This window comes from Crassostrea angulata, chromosome 10 (assembly GCF_025612915.1).
Source record: "Crassostrea angulata isolate pt1a10 chromosome 10, ASM2561291v2, whole genome shotgun sequence".
Classification (NCBI taxonomy): Eukaryota; Metazoa; Mollusca; class Bivalvia; order Ostreida; family Ostreidae; genus Magallana; species Magallana angulata.
Genome location: NC_069120.1, coordinates 54,096,844 through 54,115,082, shown reverse-complemented (window position 1 = coordinate 54,115,082; position 18,239 = coordinate 54,096,844). Strand labels below are relative to the sequence as shown.

The 18,239-nt window shown below is 36.0% G+C and overlaps 5 protein-coding genes across 5 annotated transcripts in view; 2 read left to right on the top strand and 3 right to left on the bottom strand.

Moving 5' to 3' along the window:
• LOC128166051 (protein O-linked-mannose beta-1,2-N-acetylglucosaminyltransferase 1-like) overlaps positions 1-594 on the bottom strand; it is a 28,721-nt gene extending 28,127 nt beyond the window's left edge. Inside the window, exon 1 of the mRNA XM_052830956.1 lies at positions 391-594. The gene's annotated coding sequence lies outside the window, so the exon portion shown is untranslated. The remainder of the gene's footprint in view (positions 1-390) is intronic.
• Positions 595-3,146: 2,552 nt separating this feature from the next.
• Positions 3,147-7,251, top strand: LOC128165694 (trimeric intracellular cation channel type 1B.1-like). Its single transcript, XM_052830473.1, has 5 exons — positions 3,147-3,355; positions 4,164-4,320; positions 4,735-4,919; positions 5,132-5,219; positions 5,362-7,251. Exons 1-5 carry the CDS (start codon positions 3,226-3,228, stop codon positions 5,660-5,662), a joined length of 861 nt encoding a protein of 286 aa, XP_052686433.1. The 5' UTR covers positions 3,147-3,225; the 3' UTR covers positions 5,663-7,251.
• Positions 7,252-7,337: 86 nt separating this feature from the next.
• LOC128165693 (tetratricopeptide repeat protein 33-like) lies at positions 7,338-9,063 on the bottom strand. Its single transcript, XM_052830472.1, has 4 exons — positions 8,693-9,063; positions 8,271-8,352; positions 8,046-8,177; positions 7,338-7,831 (listed from the first exon to the last, which is right to left on the bottom strand). Exons 1-4 carry the CDS (start codon positions 8,905-8,907, stop codon positions 7,355-7,357), a joined length of 906 nt encoding a protein of 301 aa, XP_052686432.1. The 5' UTR covers positions 8,908-9,063; the 3' UTR covers positions 7,338-7,354.
• A 169-nt stretch (positions 9,064-9,232) lies between these two features.
• On the top strand, positions 9,233-15,042 carry LOC128165691 (ATP-dependent DNA helicase PIF1-like). Its single transcript, XM_052830469.1, has 11 exons — positions 9,233-9,397; positions 9,493-10,215; positions 10,314-10,403; positions 10,511-10,664; positions 11,169-11,283; positions 11,520-11,626; positions 11,825-11,964; positions 13,291-13,397; positions 13,557-13,641; positions 13,988-14,133; positions 14,398-15,042. Exons 2-11 carry the CDS (start codon positions 9,519-9,521, stop codon positions 14,611-14,613), a joined length of 1,857 nt encoding a protein of 618 aa, XP_052686429.1. The 5' UTR covers positions 9,233-9,397; positions 9,493-9,518; the 3' UTR covers positions 14,614-15,042.
• Positions 15,043-15,189: 147 nt separating this feature from the next.
• Positions 15,190-17,720, bottom strand: LOC128165692 (G-protein coupled receptor 157-like). The gene is made up of 4 exons (XM_052830470.1): positions 17,148-17,720; positions 16,476-16,687; positions 15,767-15,946; positions 15,190-15,451 (listed from the first exon to the last, which is right to left on the bottom strand). The coding sequence occupies exons 1-4, from the start codon at positions 17,581-17,583 to the stop codon at positions 15,194-15,196; spliced, it is 1,086 nt and encodes a 361-aa protein (XP_052686430.1). The 5' UTR covers positions 17,584-17,720; the 3' UTR covers positions 15,190-15,193.
• Between the last annotated feature and the right edge of the window lie 519 nt (positions 17,721-18,239).

The window sequence follows — 18,239 nt, the reverse complement described above, 5'->3', positions numbered from 1 at the left end:
TTACATATAAATTCATACACAGTGATATAGGCATTCGAAGATCACAGAATTTAATTGAAAAACAAAGTAGAAAATAAATATAACTTAATTAAGAGAAGTTTATTGAAATGTAACATTTGGAACAAGTCAACTTGGCAGCTGGTAAACTCAGTACCCATAAAAAAATTAACTTGGTACTTGGTAAACTTGGAACCTGAATTTGGGTGCCTTCATATAAAAACGCAATAAATGATGCATTTTAAATGTTTCTCTCTCTCTCTCTCTTAATATATTCAAAATTTTCGAAAACGATAACACAAAGTCACGTAAATATATCACACGTCCTTTCAGCCAAGCATTACACTTTTAATGTCACCATCTTTACACTTACACACGACGTACTGTACTTACTGAGCTACGGTAAGAATGGTGGGCGGGGCTTCGATTTCTCTGGGACGTTGAGCAAAAGGATTTTTGTTAACTATCCAAGGCCAACAAAATCTTATTTTTCACCGCTTTCAGTACCTTTCTTCATGGTGATTAAACCTCAACACACCAATAAATACAATTTAGCATTTACACATTTATAACAACACTTGCAAACAAAACAGGATCAATAAAGCGAAAGGTAATATGAAAAAGTGTATGGTCAGTTTTCATTTTTCCGAACGGGGCAATTTGGACCACAATGATTTGGTATTTGTATTGTATATGAATAAATAAGTTAAAACGTGTGTCACAACCTAAAAATTAATAAGAGACACAAAGTAGCACATGAATGATACTTTTTATATGGATATGTTCCCATTTAATCGTGAAATACAGGTGAAAAAAAGATTAACAAAAAAGTAGTCGTAAGGCGAAAGGGGCGGAATTTCTTTATCTTTATTGAAACCTCATCCCTCAGTTGACTAAGTATTGTCGAATTTCATAATGAAACTTCTGTATCAAAAACAAAACTTGTAAATTTGTGAGATTTTTTGTCAATAGACTAGTTAGTCACACAGAAAAATGGAATTTGAAAAAATGAATTATTCATTGTAAAAATTTTAGTCAGTCTATATTAGAATAATTTGCAAGCTGATATGAAATCACATGTAAAATTGAATTAATTCATATATCCAATTATTAAAATGATAAAAAATGTCAATCATATTACATTACAATGTAAATATATATAGCTACCTGTTGTAAACTAATTCAAAATAGTGATATGTTGTACTATAAGACAGTACATAACTTTACCAAATGCATATTATCAATGTTATCATATGTATCGTACTCAGGATTCGTTTATATCACTGTTTATGGTATTGTTAACACAGTGCCTGTATTTTGTACAAATTTTATACATGTATATTGTAAAAACTAAACTAAATAATAAAAGTAACGTTGGAAACAAGCTTTCGAACTTTCATAGGTTATCCTGGTGTCATATTTATGTTTTTCAAACACCTTGTTTATGAAATTATAACCATTTAATATTGAAACATAGAATGTACACTATATGTATGTTTATATGTATGGTAAAATAATACCAAAGAAATCTTTCTATCTATAATTCACATGTAAAATTGAATTAATCTATGAATACATGTACAGCAATTTAAATGATTCAAACTAAATCTTTTAATCCTTGTAATAAATGCATGTCTAATCTACGCTTATTTTCTCGCCATCTTCCTCTGAGTCCTAGCTGCAAAAATTTTAATATAGCCGTCTACAACTCTGTCATGTTGTAATTTTTGTATTTACTGCCACCCGGTAAATTTAAAATTAATTTACAACATGACAACTCCACCGAAAAAAAACGTCAGGGTTATCTTTGCGGGTTCAAATTTTAATTAATTCGTTTTTAGTTTTTAGGGGGGAGGGCTTATGCATGCCTAGTGTCATGACCTAGACACGATTTGAGATCAAAACTTTATTACTATTTTTTATGTTTAAAATGCATTACTTGTGCATTTTAAATGATTGACCAAAAATGTAATGTTAGAAATCATGTTGCAAGCGAGATACAGAGGAAAGAAAACATTATAATGTAAACAAAGCTCGAGTCTTATGTTTGTTTACAAATAATATAAAGTAAAGGAACTATCATTTCTTTGACTAAATGACTCTTTGCAAACAAGATAAACCGATGCTATGTGTTCATGAACAATATTATCAGCAAAAAATTTAACAACATTCAGTTGAAACTCATACTAATAAAACACTAGCGTAAACAATAACAAGACTCAAGCTCTGTTTACATTTGACTTTCAAATTTTGATGAAGCATGGTTAATATACCAATATTATCCATGCTAGATATTTAAGCATGGTAAAATCAGTTTCATTCTATTCTATTTCAGTTTACTAAACTGAAATAGAATTTTAAAATTTTGAGCTTAAATCGTGTGTAGGTAGGAAAGGTTCGACCTATTGTATTAAGAACTGCGTCGTTTTTCGAAGATATTTAAAAATAAAATGCTTTCTTTTGTGATGCATGTGGGATATGAAGATGGCGACATGCAGAAAACGTTAGCGGGTTTTGTAATTTTTTTGGCAATGATCACTACCTTCATAACCCCATGAATCACTAAAGAAAGCATGTTTTTTTTAAATATTTACATCAGTCTTTCTTTTAACAAATTGATTGTAAAATGTAAGTTAAAATAACTAAATAACTGTTAATGTTTATCAATACGTTAGCTAAAAGAAATAGCCAAATCGTATCCGATGGCCCGCACGTAGCATCGGAGGGGGGGGGGGGGGGGTGTTTCTAGCAGCAACTAATTATAAATTGACATAGGCCTATAAAAATTTGAATTATCATGGAGTTGCCCTTTCCCCCTTCCGATGCTTAGTGCGTGCCAACGCACCCCAAACATTTTGGGAGTATGTAAAAAATTGAAATGAAAAATAAAGACATTTTCAACTTGTAAAAATTTAATTCAAGACCTTCTTTACACTGCACAGTGTGTTCAGGATTAAAATGATGCGGGGAATCAATGACTGATTAAACTGCCTATATCTGTACAGATTTAAACTCACACATATATATGAGATATAATTTTCGCAAGATTTATTTCAAACATATTTTTCAATTTTGTGTAGATGTTCCTACAGAACAGGCAAATGCGAGAATAATTTATTGAACTGACTTTTCGTACGAGTTAACTTCCCTCCGCGTTTCCATTTCGAACTTCCGGTCTTCTTTTTTCGAGAACCGCTGAGGTAGCGGTTGAATTAATTAACGAGAAAAATGGATCCACAGACGTTTCTTGATATCGCCACGAAGGTGACGAAGTTAAAGATGTATCCGTATTTCGACATTGCCCACTACACTTTAATGTGTGTCGCTGCAAGGGATGATGTACCAGCGAACTCCTCTGGTAAGGTCACCCAGCACTGCCATATATGGCTATTTACTGCCCGGGCTTCGTTTACAATTACAGTAGCGAGGCATTATGTCATTTTGGATTGTTTTAATGACAAGTAATTTAATGGAGTTTTTAATCAAGTATGTAAAAGTAGATCAAATGTGTTATTTTCTTCTCTATGCATGTCCTTAATTTTCTCACGCACTGTGTCCTGACATTTTATATCTTTATCTTGTGTTTGACTCAAGCTTCGGAAAGGTTAAGATTATGTTATACTATGAGGAATTTCGTCAATATCCTGACCAGATGTGATGCTATTATTATGTTTATACCATGTGTTTTATATTAGTACTGATTATTGCGTGGCTGGGGAATTCTAGAGATTTACACACAGTAAAAGTGTTAGGATTAGATAATTTCTGGTGGAAAAAAAGAGAGAAAACATATGCTTATTCCAATGGCCTATGGGTTCTTCTATCATTCCAAAGATTAGATAAAGAATGTTTGCACTTGTTAATTTGAGTATATTCAAATCTAATTATTAATTCTGAAGTATATCAATATTATGCTACAGTACATGTACTACGACCTACGACGATATACAACCTTTTCGAAGGATATAAACAGTTTAACAAAACATTTAAATCGCCATCTTGTGACGTAGTGTCTTAAAAAGTATAAGTCCAGGTGTAGTGAGGTACCTTAAATGCTGCTTTGACAATAGCCACTGTAACTTTCACAAGTGTGTTTTATCACTTATGACTGCTTGCTTTTTTCACCAAAATTTTATAAATTGATACGTTTCTTTGTTTGGTTATAGGAGGAACAGTGTTTTCCAGGAAGCACCCTCTCTCCTGCTGGGTGTCATCCATGCTGCTTTGTTTCGCCGGAAGTTTAATAGCCAACTTTTTACTGGGGGAGCCGATTCTTACCCCATTCAAAGACCACAAAGCACTGCTGACGGCCTCTGTTGTATGGTGAGTTTGGTATACAGCTTTTCACTAACAAATTCTTATTTACAACAAATAGTATTTGATTATTCTATCAGCCACATATATCCAGTTCCTGGTGTGTTTATTGATGGAATCCTTTCCATTCTAGGTCTTTTTTTTTAATGTTTTATAATAAGGGTAGAAAGTCTAATGTGACAAAATCTGACTTCTCTGGCAGGAGATGATGAGTTCCAATGTAGGTGGTCACTGTTTCCAATGCCAAAAATCATTGATCATTTCCAATTTTAAAACTAAGAATTTCAGATAAAAGACTTATTCTTTTAAAGTTGATCCAAATATTTTAATTAATTGAATGCAAGTTTGATATGAGCAAAATTTTGCTTATGCTTAAAATCCTGAAATTTTACCAGTTATTAACACCTTTTTTTGTTTTTGCAGGTACTTGGTGTTTTATTCTCCTTTTGATATTGTGTATAAGATGGTGAAATTTTTACCTTGTAAACTGGCCATTGCGGGTCTGAAGGAAGTTCAGCGGGCACACAAAGTGTACCATGGGGTGGTGTACACGGCCAAGATCTACCCCAACTCAGTTTTAATTATCCTATTCATCGGAACAATCAAAGGTAAGATTTTACGGTAGCCAAAGTAAAAGTGAAGATTTCTCATATTGTAATAAATAGTTTAGATGTCACTAAAACATATCATTTTCAACCAAGGTTTGTTTTACTGTATGCTAGATTTGAAGACTCTCTTAACTTGCTGTCTTTGAAATAATTACAACTGTGATATTGACTGATGATGAATGATTTCAAAATTTGATATTTGATCTGAACAGGAGCTGGAAGTGGTTTGATGAAGACGTTTGAGCGCTTGGTGCGTGGTTTGTGGATTCCCGGAACCAACGAAGTCTTGCAACCCTCTTTGTAAGTCTTTTTTATCATCAATCAAAAATGTCTCAGTCTGCTGTTCTAAGGGTAAACTTTAGTGCACACTACTTTGACACTGGGCTTAATTCAATTATACTGTGGTATGTGAGTATTGAGTTGATGTTACTTTTGTTTTCAGTGTCACTAAGGCCTGTTTCCTAGCCTCGCTGGTGTTCCTGATGGAGAAGATGAACTACATCACAGCCCCCCACGCCCTGGTCTACTTCGGTGTGGTCATTTTCTTTGTGTACTTCAAACTCTCTGCCCTTCTGCTTGGTATCCACGACCCCTTCGCTCCATTTGAGAACTTGTTCTGTGCAGTATTTATGGGAGGAATGTGGGACGCCATGCGGCGAGCAGTCGCCACAGAGCCCAAAAAGGAAGAGAAAGACGCCGACATTCCAGCAGCAAAATCTCGGGAGGACAAAAAGAATGACTGAAGGATTGGCCGAGGCAGAAGGACGAGAACCCCGTGTTGTGAAGTAGAGGAAACATTTCTCCCCTTTCCGAGATCTCCTTTGCTTTTGACTGTATGTCTGTATTTATCCAAGAGTTTATGTACAGTGTAGGTGTAGGATCTTATCAACTGTCACAGGAGTAGGACTTTATCAACTGTCACAGGAGTTGTCCAGGGACACATACAGAGAGGATGGTGCCAGGTGGGGACAATGGGTGGGGCTGGGATAGTGTACCACCTGGCACTATAACTCACCTAGGCAGTAGGCAGTTACGAAGACCGGGTGTATTGTTTAGATGTGGGACTTCTTTGACACATTCAGTGACTTTAGAATCAGTGGCCATTTATATTTTAAAAAAATTTGGACTAGCACCCCTAGAAAAATTTTGCTTGAAAAACAAATAAAAAGGGAATAAGATATGCTCCATTTAATACTGTCTAAATCTGTTAAACTAGCAAGCAAAGAAAATTTCTTCTTTATGAAAATTTGTATACATGTAATAACATATCTTTCTATAACAACTTCATTTATAGATGCTACCATTGTATCATGTATGCACATGCTACTCTAGTATTTAACATCAGTATTAATATTGCTAATGCTGGTACATGTAGTTGTACAACATTTAGAAAAGATCATGTACTATTTCATATAAATCTAAATCACACTGCACCAGGTGCTGTGGAATCATTTAAAATTTGTGGGGCTTACATTTCCTGGATTTAGAGGATTACCTCCATTCTACCTGGTTATTTATGAATTCATGCAAAGAAAAAGGGAAAAAAATAGTTTTATAATTTATTGCCAGAAGATGTAAATTCATGGGGGGGGGGGGGGGGGTGTTATGTGAGGATACCCATAAGTTCCATGAAAATGGAGCTATCATGAATTCAATCAACTCCAGAGTGTTTGATAGGGTCATTGTACATCAGTCTTTTCAGTAGTAAGACTAGTCTGTAGTAATAATGAATATATGTATCAGTAGAAATATCACTAGTGTTCATTGTTTGGAAAAAATGTTGCCATCCAATGAGGAAGTAAGATATAGCCACTGATGAAAAGATCTTGTGTTTCGTTCCTGTGTGCTAGCGTCACTGTCAATAGATCTGTTGGTTTTTTATGACTGAACAGGAAGCGTGAAGTATAGCGTTATTTATTGATTCTACTTGTGTGTTGTTTGGATGTCAAACTGAGCATTATTTATCTATGTACCGGTCTACATTTACTGACTCGCATACTCTTTTAATAGCAAAACTATTTTTATACATACCTTCTCTACGAATTGTTCTCTTTACGACTCAGTTGTATGCCTGTATCAATTTTTATGCTAGTCTTTGTAAAGTAGTGCAATATACTCTACACATATTCATTGAATGAAATTTTTATGAATTTTACAGGAACAACATTTTTCTCTCTCTTTACATAGACATTGAACTGTTGAATGCATCGTCAACCTTTGTATGACAGATTAAATTTGTGTCATTTTTTTTTTCATTGTGTCTGAATTCGTGTGCTCAATACCGAATCTGGATAGTTTATCAGTTTTGAATAAATTTCTTTTGGATGTACAATGTTGTTGTTTGTTAATAGGAAACTGACTCATGGTAATTCAGGCGGTGAAATTAATAGTACATTGTACCAGTAAGACAAAAAACAATTAAAAAGAGTAACAATTTATTTTTGTACCCTGTCAGAAGCCCACTGCCTCATTCTGATATAATTTATGGGGATTCTCTTGGTCTCTCTCGCATCCTCTGAGCCCCGGAAGCTGTCTGTGTGGGTGTTTGTACATGTAACACCTGGGTTTTTTTTAGGACCACCCCCGTCACTGGTGTCATCTATTTCTTCACATTTTCCAGTCCCTTTCACATGAACACTGTTTTCATTCATTGTGTTTGATGGATCACAATTGTCTGCAGAATCCTGTGAATCACTCCCTCCATCTGGGTTGTGGGGGGAGGCACATATTGCAGTAAGTCTGGCAGGGGTATCAGTGACCTCGGTCAATGTACAGCAGGACCTCTCGGCCTCCTGTTCCCCCAGCATCGTGTGATGCTGGTCCAGAAGGGATTTGGCCCACAGTAGATCCTCTTTCCATAGCTCCTCGTCCACAGGGTAAAGATGAACAGCACGAGAGAAGCTTTTCACAGCCTACAAAACAAAGTACCGGTACAGGGAATACTGTAGATACATGTATGTGTGTTCACACACTCCATAGAAGACTAAAAAAAAGATGTATCCATTGTCAAATTGCTCTCTGAGGTTGATAAAGGTAAAAATTTCAACTCCCTCTAAAATACCTGGCCTCTAAAAAATTTGATGCCTCCCATCCTTTAAAGATCATACATGACTTTTTCATACCTACCATAGCAACATCGCCCAGTCCCAGCTGAGCTCGGCCCAGGGTCTGGTGACCTACCCACCACAGTGGGTTGACCTCTGTACACTTAGCTGCTGCTTGAACTGCAGGGTACACCTCATTCAGGAGCAGGTAACTCTGTAACAAGTCATGTATTACAAGTTAAATTGAATTACTATATGAAATATCCAATAAGTCTCATTTTATGTTAAACTGCTTTGCTTTGCAAACCTGGGCTCTCATTTCGTGCAGGGTTTCATCCTCTGGGGTCAGGGCTAGAGCTTCTTCCCACTTAGATATGGCTTCCCAATACCTATACAATTTAATATTGGGGAAAATGATACTTTACTTGATTTCTTTAAATATCAGTATATTACAATAAACTCGCAATAATCTTAACTCTTGATATCCATCTTATCAAAAATCTGTTTCCCTTAATGTAAAATCAATGGTATTGGTACACAGATAATTATTTTTACACTGATTTTGATAGGGAGAGACTACGTTTATCATACTATTACTTATTAGGTTTGTTACAATGACTGATTACAGAAATATATTGGGTTGATCAATCTCATAGATGGCTCGGCGAGTCCAAGAGAAAACAAAAGCCTATTGGGAGTCTATAATGTAATTAATTTTAATTATCCTACCTCTCAGACTCTGCCAGCACACCCCCCTCCTGCTTCAGTCGCTCACTCTTGGCCCGACCATCCTCCAAACAAATCAATTTCCTCTTTGGAGCCAAGGTCAGCCAATCAACCTCCTCCAGGTTGTCATGGTTATCCTTGCTGTTGTTTTCGAAGTTCTTTGACAATGTCTTTGACACCTTACCTCCAAGTTTTCTCTTCCATCCAAATGAGGTCATGCTTTCATTGTTAGCTCGTAGTGTCCGTATATTAAAACAAACAACATTAATATCCCTACCTAAAAGGTGATTTGATCAATACGTTTCAAATGTTTGCATGATAATCATGATAATATATCCTCCATACAAACATCAAATGATCAATTTCTAGAGTATACAACTTCTTACTTTCACATCTATCTACTTTCATTTTCGTATTTGATGAAAATCGATACAAAAATTAATTTAAACGATATGAAAAAACTTGGCCTCAAATAAATAAATCCAAAAACGTTTCATTACTTTTTAAAATTGGTCCGACGATACAAAATACTTAAAAAACAAACGACACGAATATTTTTTGTACAATTTGACGAAATGGTTCATCCGGAAATTACGTCATTTTGAAAACATTTTGAATTTGAGAGAAATGATAGTCAAGTCAAACAAGTGCCACACATTAGCATTGATGCAGAACTGCTGTTTAGTTTGAATGCAGAACGCGTAACAGGTAATTTTATGTTTTCTGAAATTATATTTTTGACTCTTAGAATAATGTTTGTGATATGATTTTATTTTATTGAATTTGTACATTATTTCCACAAGAAACGACATCGATCTGTCGATTGGTCATGGAGAGACTACAGTGTACCCTCACTGTTGAGGAATTGTCGAAAGCTGGAGATGTTCAGAAATCTAGTGTTCACAAAAATATCTATATCTCCGTTGGGCGCAATGAATTCCGAGATGTTGTGTTGAAGGTTGAACTTCAGAAAAAAGCAATGAATTTTGCACTAAGGGATTTAACAATCCATAAAAAGTTTGCTAAAGACGGAAAGTCTACTATTAAAATTCCTGATAGAAATATGAATCTTTTGATAAGCAATTCTCCTCCAGACAAGCTGATTTACTTCTTAAAGCTGTTGAGCACTAAGTTTGAATGTGGACGTCTGAAAGGTTTTATATCTGAGAGAAAGAAACTGCTATCAGATGTACCAAAATCATTTGAAGAAATCAGTCCTCTAACTATCAAAGATCTTAAAACCGTCCATGAGGCAAGGGCCAAGGAATTAGAATCAAAACCTGACATGTTTACACCAAAGGGAAAGGGGACTGGAAAGAGAAAACGAGATGATGATGACAAGGAGAATCGTCCCGTCCAGCGCAGTAAGCTGATGTGTAGCAGTCTGAATCCATCATCCATCGCTCTGCCTGTCAAACTTAGCAAGGAACAGAGTACAATTCTAGATGCTGTTCTTAAAGGGAAGAATGTGTTTTTCACAGGAAGTGCAGGAACAGGGAAATCCTTTTTAATGAGGAGAATAATAGGTACAAACAGACATTTGTTTTCATTAGATCTATCAAATGGAATTACTAATCCATCTAAAATCTTCTATGATTGATTCTACATTCTTTATTTTTAATAGGTTCCCTCCCACCCCAGCACACATATGCCACTGCCAGCACAGGAGTGGCAGCATGCCATATTGGAGGAACCACATTGCACGCCTTTGCGGGTATGATGAATGAAATGCATTTGTATTTCTTATGAAGCAGTAACTGTAAGAGTGATTAAAATTTCTTTTTTGCCAGTTTTCTAGACCTTCAGCTTATCCCTTTGTAGGTATTGGTTCTGGTTCTGCCCCATTGGAGCAGTGTGTACAACTGGCCTCAAGGCCTCAGATAGCTCAGCAGTGGAGGAAATGTCACCATCTTGTCATCGATGAGATCTCAATGGTCAGTGGAGCTTTCTTTGACAAACTGGAGACCGTGGCAAGGTAAACATGCTAGAGTTAACTTTTTTTTAATTAATTTTAACACTGCAATTTAATTGAAAGCTAAAGTGGTCTCAGGTATTTGAATTTTGATGAATTGATATACAGACAGTTGAACTTTGATATCTCATAGTCATACATTGATATGATGATCTATAATGGAATTGATATGTCGAAGTGAAATTGAAGTCCAAACATCTGTTCTCTTGTGGACCAAACTATACACTGACTTAATTTAATTCAGATATCTAAATAAATATTCTTGGTCCCATCTTATTTGAGATAACAATTTTGACTCTAGAGGTTAAGAGAATACTGGTACCTTTAATATCATATGCGTATATACCGGTACACCTCAGTGTATTTATATACCAGTACAGTGGTAAAGATAACATCTATTGGTCTAAATATGGATAAACACTGTGGGTTTTTGAAGTCTCTGTCTAATTATGTTATAATGTGTTATAAGTATAGCCATACAGTGATTTGTATACCATTCTACCACAGGGTTGTGAGGAAGAACGACAACCCATTTGGAGGAATCCAGCTGATCATCTGTGGAGACTTTCTACAGCTTCCCCCAGTTACCAAGGGAACAGACAAGAAAACATTCTGCTTTCAGGTATGGTATCATTATATCCATCTCTCATTATCAAACTGTTCCTAGGCATACAATCTCTATGGAAATTAATTAAAGTTTATACCGTACATTTTTGTGTCAGACTGATTCAATTTCTTATAAGAAATTTTCAAAAAAACACTGTGCTCTAAATGAGAGTTTTTAAGAATATTTCTCACTGCGAAACTGCATATTTTTTTAGATTTTAGTTCATTATTTTTATGAATCTCTATGTGTAGGCAAAGTCCTGGTCAAGATGTGTACAAGTCAATATGGAGCTAAAGGAAGTGCGTCGTCAGAACGATTTGTCATTTATCAACATTTTACAGAACATTCGTCTTGGAAAGTAAGAGATATAATATTGGTTGGTTTTTTTACACCAGTGATATCATTTAAGTTAAAGCAGAAAGTTTTGAGTGTTTTATATCTCAATATGAAGTTTGTAAGGGATAATTATAGGTTGTTCTGGGTTATTTTGAAATATACATGTAATAAGGTCAGATGTCCTAGACTCCTAGTTGCCATTTATTTGAATTTACTATAGATGCAGTGAAGAAACCCATCAGATTCTGAGACAGACAGTACACCATGAAATTCAGAAGAATGGTATCCTAGCAACCAGACTGTGTACTCATAAAGAGGATGTAAATAAGATCAACCAGTATCATCTAGGAAAACTGCAAGGTACAGTACAAGTCAAAAACTACAGACTGTACAGTAGTAATTTACATATACAAGGGTAGTTACTTCTTTTATGCAATAAATCAGTATGAATTTCAAATTCATAAAAGCATTTTAAATCTCTGCTTTCTAAAATCCTTAGATTTACTTTAAACAAATACGTATCTGATTATGTATTGTAGTATCAAGAAAGTACTATTCACACAAAACTATCGGTATTTCTTTAAAAGAAAAGAAGTTGATATGTATTTGTGATGAAATCTCTCTCAGTAGCAAAATACATAGAAAAGTACTTACCTTAAAAAATATATCATACAAATTTGTTTTTATAATTTATTTATGATATAGTCAGATATACACACTTGGACAGTTTGTGTGCATTCACAGTTGAAAAGAATGTTACTGAATCAGGGTACAATCCTTGTTTTCACTGAAATGAGTTAACTTAGTACCATATACTGTAAACATGGTTATAATGACGAGTTCAAAATTTGACGATTTTTTAGTAAGAGACAATTGGCGAGTTTTAATTTTGACGAATTTTTGAATAAGAGTAAGACTAGTGTTATCTCTCTTTGATTTCTTATAATGCCAGGGTTAAAGTTATCTTTCTTTGATTAAATTGTATTCTAAGGCTAGAGTACTGCTAGACCAAACAGTTAATAAGAAATACAAAGAACGTCTCAAAACCAAATTTCAAAACTGGTACTCTGAGAAAGTTCGCCAGAAAGTACAAAATCAAAAGCCGGGGGAAAACAGCGGCTTAGTTGACATAGACATGAGAACGTCGACAATTAAACCGCTTCATGCAAAATGGGTGCAGAAAGTTGATGATGTTATCAGCAAGGATTGCGACTTTCTTGTGAACTCTTTTACAAGCGTAGGTATTAATAAAATTTAACTTTGATTGAAAAAAAAGTCTGTACAGATTTGATGGAATAAAATTGTTCTTTGTATTTTGTTTTTATTCACTATACGATATTGCCTGAGGTAACAAAGTAGGTCAAACACGGCATGATAATTACGCACACAAAGTTATTATAGAATGTTGTGACGATTGAGTGATAATTGCATTTAAAACATGCTTGTTTAGATTTTACAATGCTAATTACGTGTTTTTATAGCTATTTACATAAATGAATCATTAACTTTGATCTAGTCCTAACGGGATAATGCCGATAAAAAACTCTGGTATTAATACGCTATATATATGATGTGAAGTTTGGCGAGTGGAAATTTTAACGAGAAAATAAAAATCGCCAACATAGTCAAAATTAACACATCGTCAAAATGTCCACGTTTACAGTATTTGTATGTACACACTTGTAGGAGAGGAGAGGACATTTGTGGCAGTTGATGGAGAAGAAGCTTACAAGGATCAACTGGAAGTTCTCTCCCCTGTTCCTAAGAAAGTTGTCCTTAAAGTAGGAGCTCAGGTAAAACTTCATCTGTTATGTTGCCTATGTACATGTAAGTCAATTCAGTAGCGCTATTTCTCCATAAAAGAACAGTTTGAATGGCGACCGACTGAGACTTATGAAGGAAGTACTAGTATTTGGCTGCCCTTTTTTATCTCAGTCTGTTTTTCCTTGTAGGTAATGTTGGCCAAGAATTTAGATGTCCAGAGAGGTCTAGTGAATGGAGCCCGTGGGGTGGTGGGATTCGACAAGAAGAATCAAGGTACAGTGTACGAGACTCAAAGAATGGGTGCTATATTGTATGTTAATACTCAGGGTATTGGGTACGAGGGGTGGTAGAAGTGTAAAGTATTAGACTGTTATCAACTTGTGGTTCACTTCAATTTGGTTACAAACAGCATTTTTGATAGAATATCCTCCATGACTTTATTGGTAATGTATATATTATTTTGAATAAAAAGAAGAGGATTATTAAGATAAATATGTTAATCATTTACTGTAAATATCTATTAAATAAGAACTGATAATCAGAAGTTCTGATAAAGTCTTGCCATTTTTCATATAATAATTTGTGAAGTGGAACAAACACAAGTAGATTCCTCTTATAGACTACCCTCTGGTGAAGTTTGTGCGTGGGGAGGAGGAGGTCATCCGCCCTGTCCGGTGGACGTTCAAGGTGTCGGGGGCAGTCTTCATCAACAGGAAACAGGTCCCACTCAAACTGGCCTGGGCAATATCCATCCACAAATCTCAGGTAATGTCAACACAACAATTACATGTACATGTTCCATTGCTCTTCAGCATGCACTGATGTTGCCTTACTGATATGTATTCTAAATGTACAAAAATGTATGTTTGACTCTTAAAGAAGTATTTTTATCTTGTCTGCATGTACCTTTGAAGATAAATCAGCAAATTAACCATATATATCAAAAGTTTACTAGTTTTAGAGGGAAATACAAGTAGTTTTTCACTACACACTCGGTGTACAGTCAATACTTCTGTTTTGTATTACTAGGGGATGACGTTGGACTGTGTGGAGATGTCCCTGTCGCGGGTGTTCGAGGCAGGTCAGACATATGTCGCCCTCTCCCGTGCCAAGAGTCTTGAGGGACTCCGTATTCTGGACTTTGACCGCTCCTGTGTGCTCGCTAATCCGGACGTCCTAAGATTCTACCATAAATTAGAACTAACACGGAAAATGATGCAGACATCTTTAGATGGATCCTGGTAGGTCTGAAGGAAAACACTTCTATCGTTGTGAGTCTTTAGGAAAGTGAGGTAACTTTCCCCAGCAGTGATATGTAACCGCGGGTAGACTGTCTGTCGTTTACTGTGATATTATTAATGTCTGGTATTTGAATCCTTGGTACAGGTAACCATGATCTCACGAATAAAGTGTGCAGCTGTGTGAATGTGAGGTTGATTATTTAATTGTGCCATTTATATTTGACATTTTGAGAGAGTTTTTGAAAGCTCTTTTGTATTCAGATAAACTCTTACAGAAAAAATTGTGACAACTTTGTAATGTTATTGCCTGAAAATGACAATGAATACATTTTATTTGTTTTTGCAAAATTGTGATGACATTGTGTATTTTAAATAATTTTTTTTACCATCAAAAATATGAAACATCATGAGCAATAAAATTTCTATTAGAGTTCTTGTTTTTATGCTCAGTGAAGGATGACATTTATGTTAATTGATGATGGCAATGAAAACACAAAGAAAGGTCGACGTTTTTAGCGGTGACCAGACTATCTGCACTGTCGGCTGACAAAGACTGACACTGTCCTGATTGACAGGTTGAGATTCTAGCTGTCTGGGTGACCAGGTTCCTGTGTGAAGTGAACCTGGTCTTCCTCACCCTCCAGTAGGTGGGTGTGGTCCCCACTCTCCTCTCTCAGCTGTTCCATTTCTACCGGAAGTGACACATTGGCGTCACGGAGACGTTTGCAGCAACGTTTATAGAAAGGCTTGCAGCAGAACTCCTTCATTGCGCGTCGTACTTCAGCGAAGAACATGAAAAAGAACCCGGTGTTGATGAATCCTTGCAGATTGTCACAAATCACCTTGAACATGAGGAGAATTTTCATTATTTTAAATACCTGCTATACCAACATTTCATCTTCAAGGAGAAAACTCGCGAAGATTTTTAATAATTTACCAATTGAAAAAGAGACTTTCAAATAACCTCCCCCCCCAAAAAAAATACTTATTTTTACCAGAGACATAAATAACAATCATTATTTGTGTCTCTGTTTTTACAAATATTTTTTTTAATTTTTCACTCTTTCCATTTATATTAATTTCTTGGTCTTTCTTTTCTCTGTTATTTTTTATTTTTATTTTTTTTAATCGTTCTGTAAGAAACTTTTCCTCCTCACCTCTATTGCTACCATTACGTCAACATCCGGGCGATAGTAGGAGATCAGAAAATGCCATGCACCCCAGATGTTTAGCAGGACAAAGACGACCAGCAGATGGCGCAATTTACGGTTGGGGTTTACAGAGGGCTTCTTGTGCTCTTCCCCTTCCTGTCGCCTTTCAGGCTGCTTCGTTTTTGGCTGAAAGATATGTAAAATGTAGACTTAATTTCCTCCCGTAATTAATTAATCAAACAAAATAACCATGTCCTCAGAGCAATTCTATACACAAGTTCAGTTTTTTTCTTAATGAGGAATTTATTATCGCCTTTTTCGAACACTGCAACTGCAATGCCGCACTCCTGAAGTTTTTTTAAGGGGAGGGGGGGGGGGGGGGGGGGCAGAACGGTGTTGATATCAAAAGTTATGGACCATGGTATTGTTCTTGGGTAATGAATCAAGATCGCGATACAATAATGATATTGTTGTTCAAAGCAGTGTGGAAAAAAGTAACATGGAACGAATCTTACAATGTATACTCTCTAGTACTGTAATCTTACAATGTATATACTCTCTAGTACTGTAATCTTACAATGTATATACTCTCTAGTACTGTAATCTTACAATGTATACTCTCTAGTACTGTAATCTTACAATGTATACTCTCTAGTACTGTAATCTTACAATGTATACTCTCTAGTCTCTAGTACTGTAGGTTTTCGCTACTTGCCTTTTTAAGCGCTTGATACTGTAAAAAAAGATATGAAATGGAACACAAAATGATGGCCGCCATGCGCCATCCCATTCCCGCCAAAATTGCGAATGTGTTGTAGTCTGCAATCTGACGGTCCACGAAACACCAAGGTGGGCGCACGTGTCCGGGTCGTTTGCCGATGTCTGACCCCAGGACGTCCAGTGCTACCAGCGTCAGCATGATTGCCACTACAAGTTAGGAAATAGGGTCTGTGACCATTACATAATATGTACTGATGTATACATGTATATGTAGGCTTATTGAAACAAGATCTGGTACCCTTGTATTTAACGAAACTAAAAACGGAAACAAACATATGCAGCGAGGCCAAAATTGATGGAAACATTAATATACCATTATGTGTAACGAAACCAGAATTGCAAACAACTGTATTTTATAGGATGCTAACTTGCGAATTTTCTTCCAACAGAGGCAATGTTTACTAGTAATTCAATAAAATAACTGTTCTTTGCCAGTTCAATTTGTTAGAGTTACACTACCGTAATTGAATAAAAATGTAAAAATATCTTTCAAAATTTGGTTTAGCCAAAAATTTAACCAATCATATGAGTTACTATGTTTACTGAATTTCTTATTATATAGAATTCAACAGCATGTCATATATGAAGAAAGACATCATAGACTTACCCGGAAACCCCCAACAGATGCAGTGAGCGGGCCATAGGATCAAAGAGGAAGTGAAATTCAAGGTTTTCTTCCAGGCCTCCAGACACAAGAAGAGGGCCAACGTGACTGTCCACAGATACCCACTGATCCGGAATAAGACGGTCAGGGCAGCGGCCGACTCACAGGCCGGATGTGAGCGCCACGACACCACAGGGTAGCCCACTTTGACGATAACCGACACTACAGTGCCAATGCTGGCTCCAGCGTTAGCAATCACAATGAACAGAACGATATAACGCGCTTTGTTTCTGATGGCGGGAATACAGCAGACGACAAAGAACAGCGTCACACACGCAAGCAGTGAAGCTAATGACGTCAGAAGTCCCAAACCGAGGTATAATCTGTCCACGGAATTCATCTCCATGAGGGCCGTGAGATTCACCCCGTACATTGTCATTGGTGTTATATTTCTTGCACTGGGAATAATGATCACGTTTAATCGTGTACCTTTACATGTAGAATAAGAAGATGGCGGTTTGGTGCATCGGTCAACGATCACTGAACGATAAAGAGCGATAACGGGCTGGGTACCACAGCTTTATCATATACCGATCAGTATTTGTTAGTATTTGTTAGTGTCTGATACACGTGACTTAAAACTGTGAATTTCATATTGCATTTGTTTTATCTTTAGATTGTATGTTTAATGATGTTGATTGTTGTGCAATTATACATTGTAGGTCACCCAAGTGACCAATGGTTATCCATGTCCGATTCCCGTAAAAATTTGAAACCATGAACTACAAAGCAGACTTTGACAAAATTTAGCGTGTTGTATTAAAGCAGAAGAAAAATCAATACATGTATTGTGAAATTCATCATTCACCCCTCCTGATGAGCCGCAAGCATGGGGGTTGAACTGATGATCTTTTACCATACTCCTGGGAATTTTAAGAGGAAAATCGCATGATTGCAATGAGCAAGGAAGCCTCTACCAAAATCCTTTTGATCGACAATTCTGGTATTATTTAGAGGTCTTGCCGACCGAAGTGTGAAAAGGTCTGGCAGTGATTATCTAAAAAAATAAAAGCAGCCAAATAGAGTACATAGTTA

Bases quoted from the DNA above. Each gene is read 5' to 3' on its own strand.
- LOC128165694 (XM_052830473.1), top strand. From the start codon at position 3,226: ATGGATCCACAGACGTTTCTTGATATCGCCACGAAGGTGACGAAGTTA. The intron at 4,321-4,734 runs GTGAGTTTGGTA...TTGTTTTTGCAG, and splicing joins CTGACGGCCTCTGTTGTATG to GTACTTGGTGTTTTATTCTC. The intron at 4,920-5,131 runs GTAAGATTTTAC...TGATCTGAACAG, and splicing joins ATTCATCGGAACAATCAAAG to GAGCTGGAAGTGGTTTGATG.
- LOC128165692 (XM_052830470.1), bottom strand. From the start codon at position 17,583: ATGACAATGTACGGGGTGAATCTCACGGCCCTCATGGAGATGAATTCC. The intron at 16,688-17,147 runs GTAAGTCTATGA...CCTAACTTGTAG, and splicing joins CATCTGTTGGGGGTTTCCGG to TGGCAATCATGCTGACGCTG. The intron at 15,947-16,475 runs GCAAGTAGCGAA...CATATCTTTCAG, and splicing joins AGTATCAAGCGCTTAAAAAG to CCAAAAACGAAGCAGCCTGA.
- LOC128165691 (XM_052830469.1), top strand. From the start codon at position 9,519: ATGGAGAGACTACAGTGTACCCTCACTGTTGAGGAATTGTCGAAAGCT. The intron at 11,965-13,290 runs GTACAGTACAAG...ACACACTTGTAG, and splicing joins TCATCTAGGAAAACTGCAAG to GAGAGGAGAGGACATTTGTG. The intron at 13,398-13,556 runs GTAAAACTTCAT...TTTTCCTTGTAG, and splicing joins TCCTTAAAGTAGGAGCTCAG to GTAATGTTGGCCAAGAATTT.
- LOC128165693 (XM_052830472.1), bottom strand. From the start codon at position 8,907: ATGACCTCATTTGGATGGAAGAGAAAACTTGGAGGTAAGGTGTCAAAG. The intron at 8,353-8,692 runs GTAGGATAATTA...TAAATTGTATAG, and splicing joins GTGCTGGCAGAGTCTGAGAG to GTATTGGGAAGCCATATCTA. The intron at 7,832-8,045 runs GTAGGTATGAAA...TTTGTTTTGTAG, and splicing joins GACTGGGCGATGTTGCTATG to GCTGTGAAAAGCTTCTCTCG.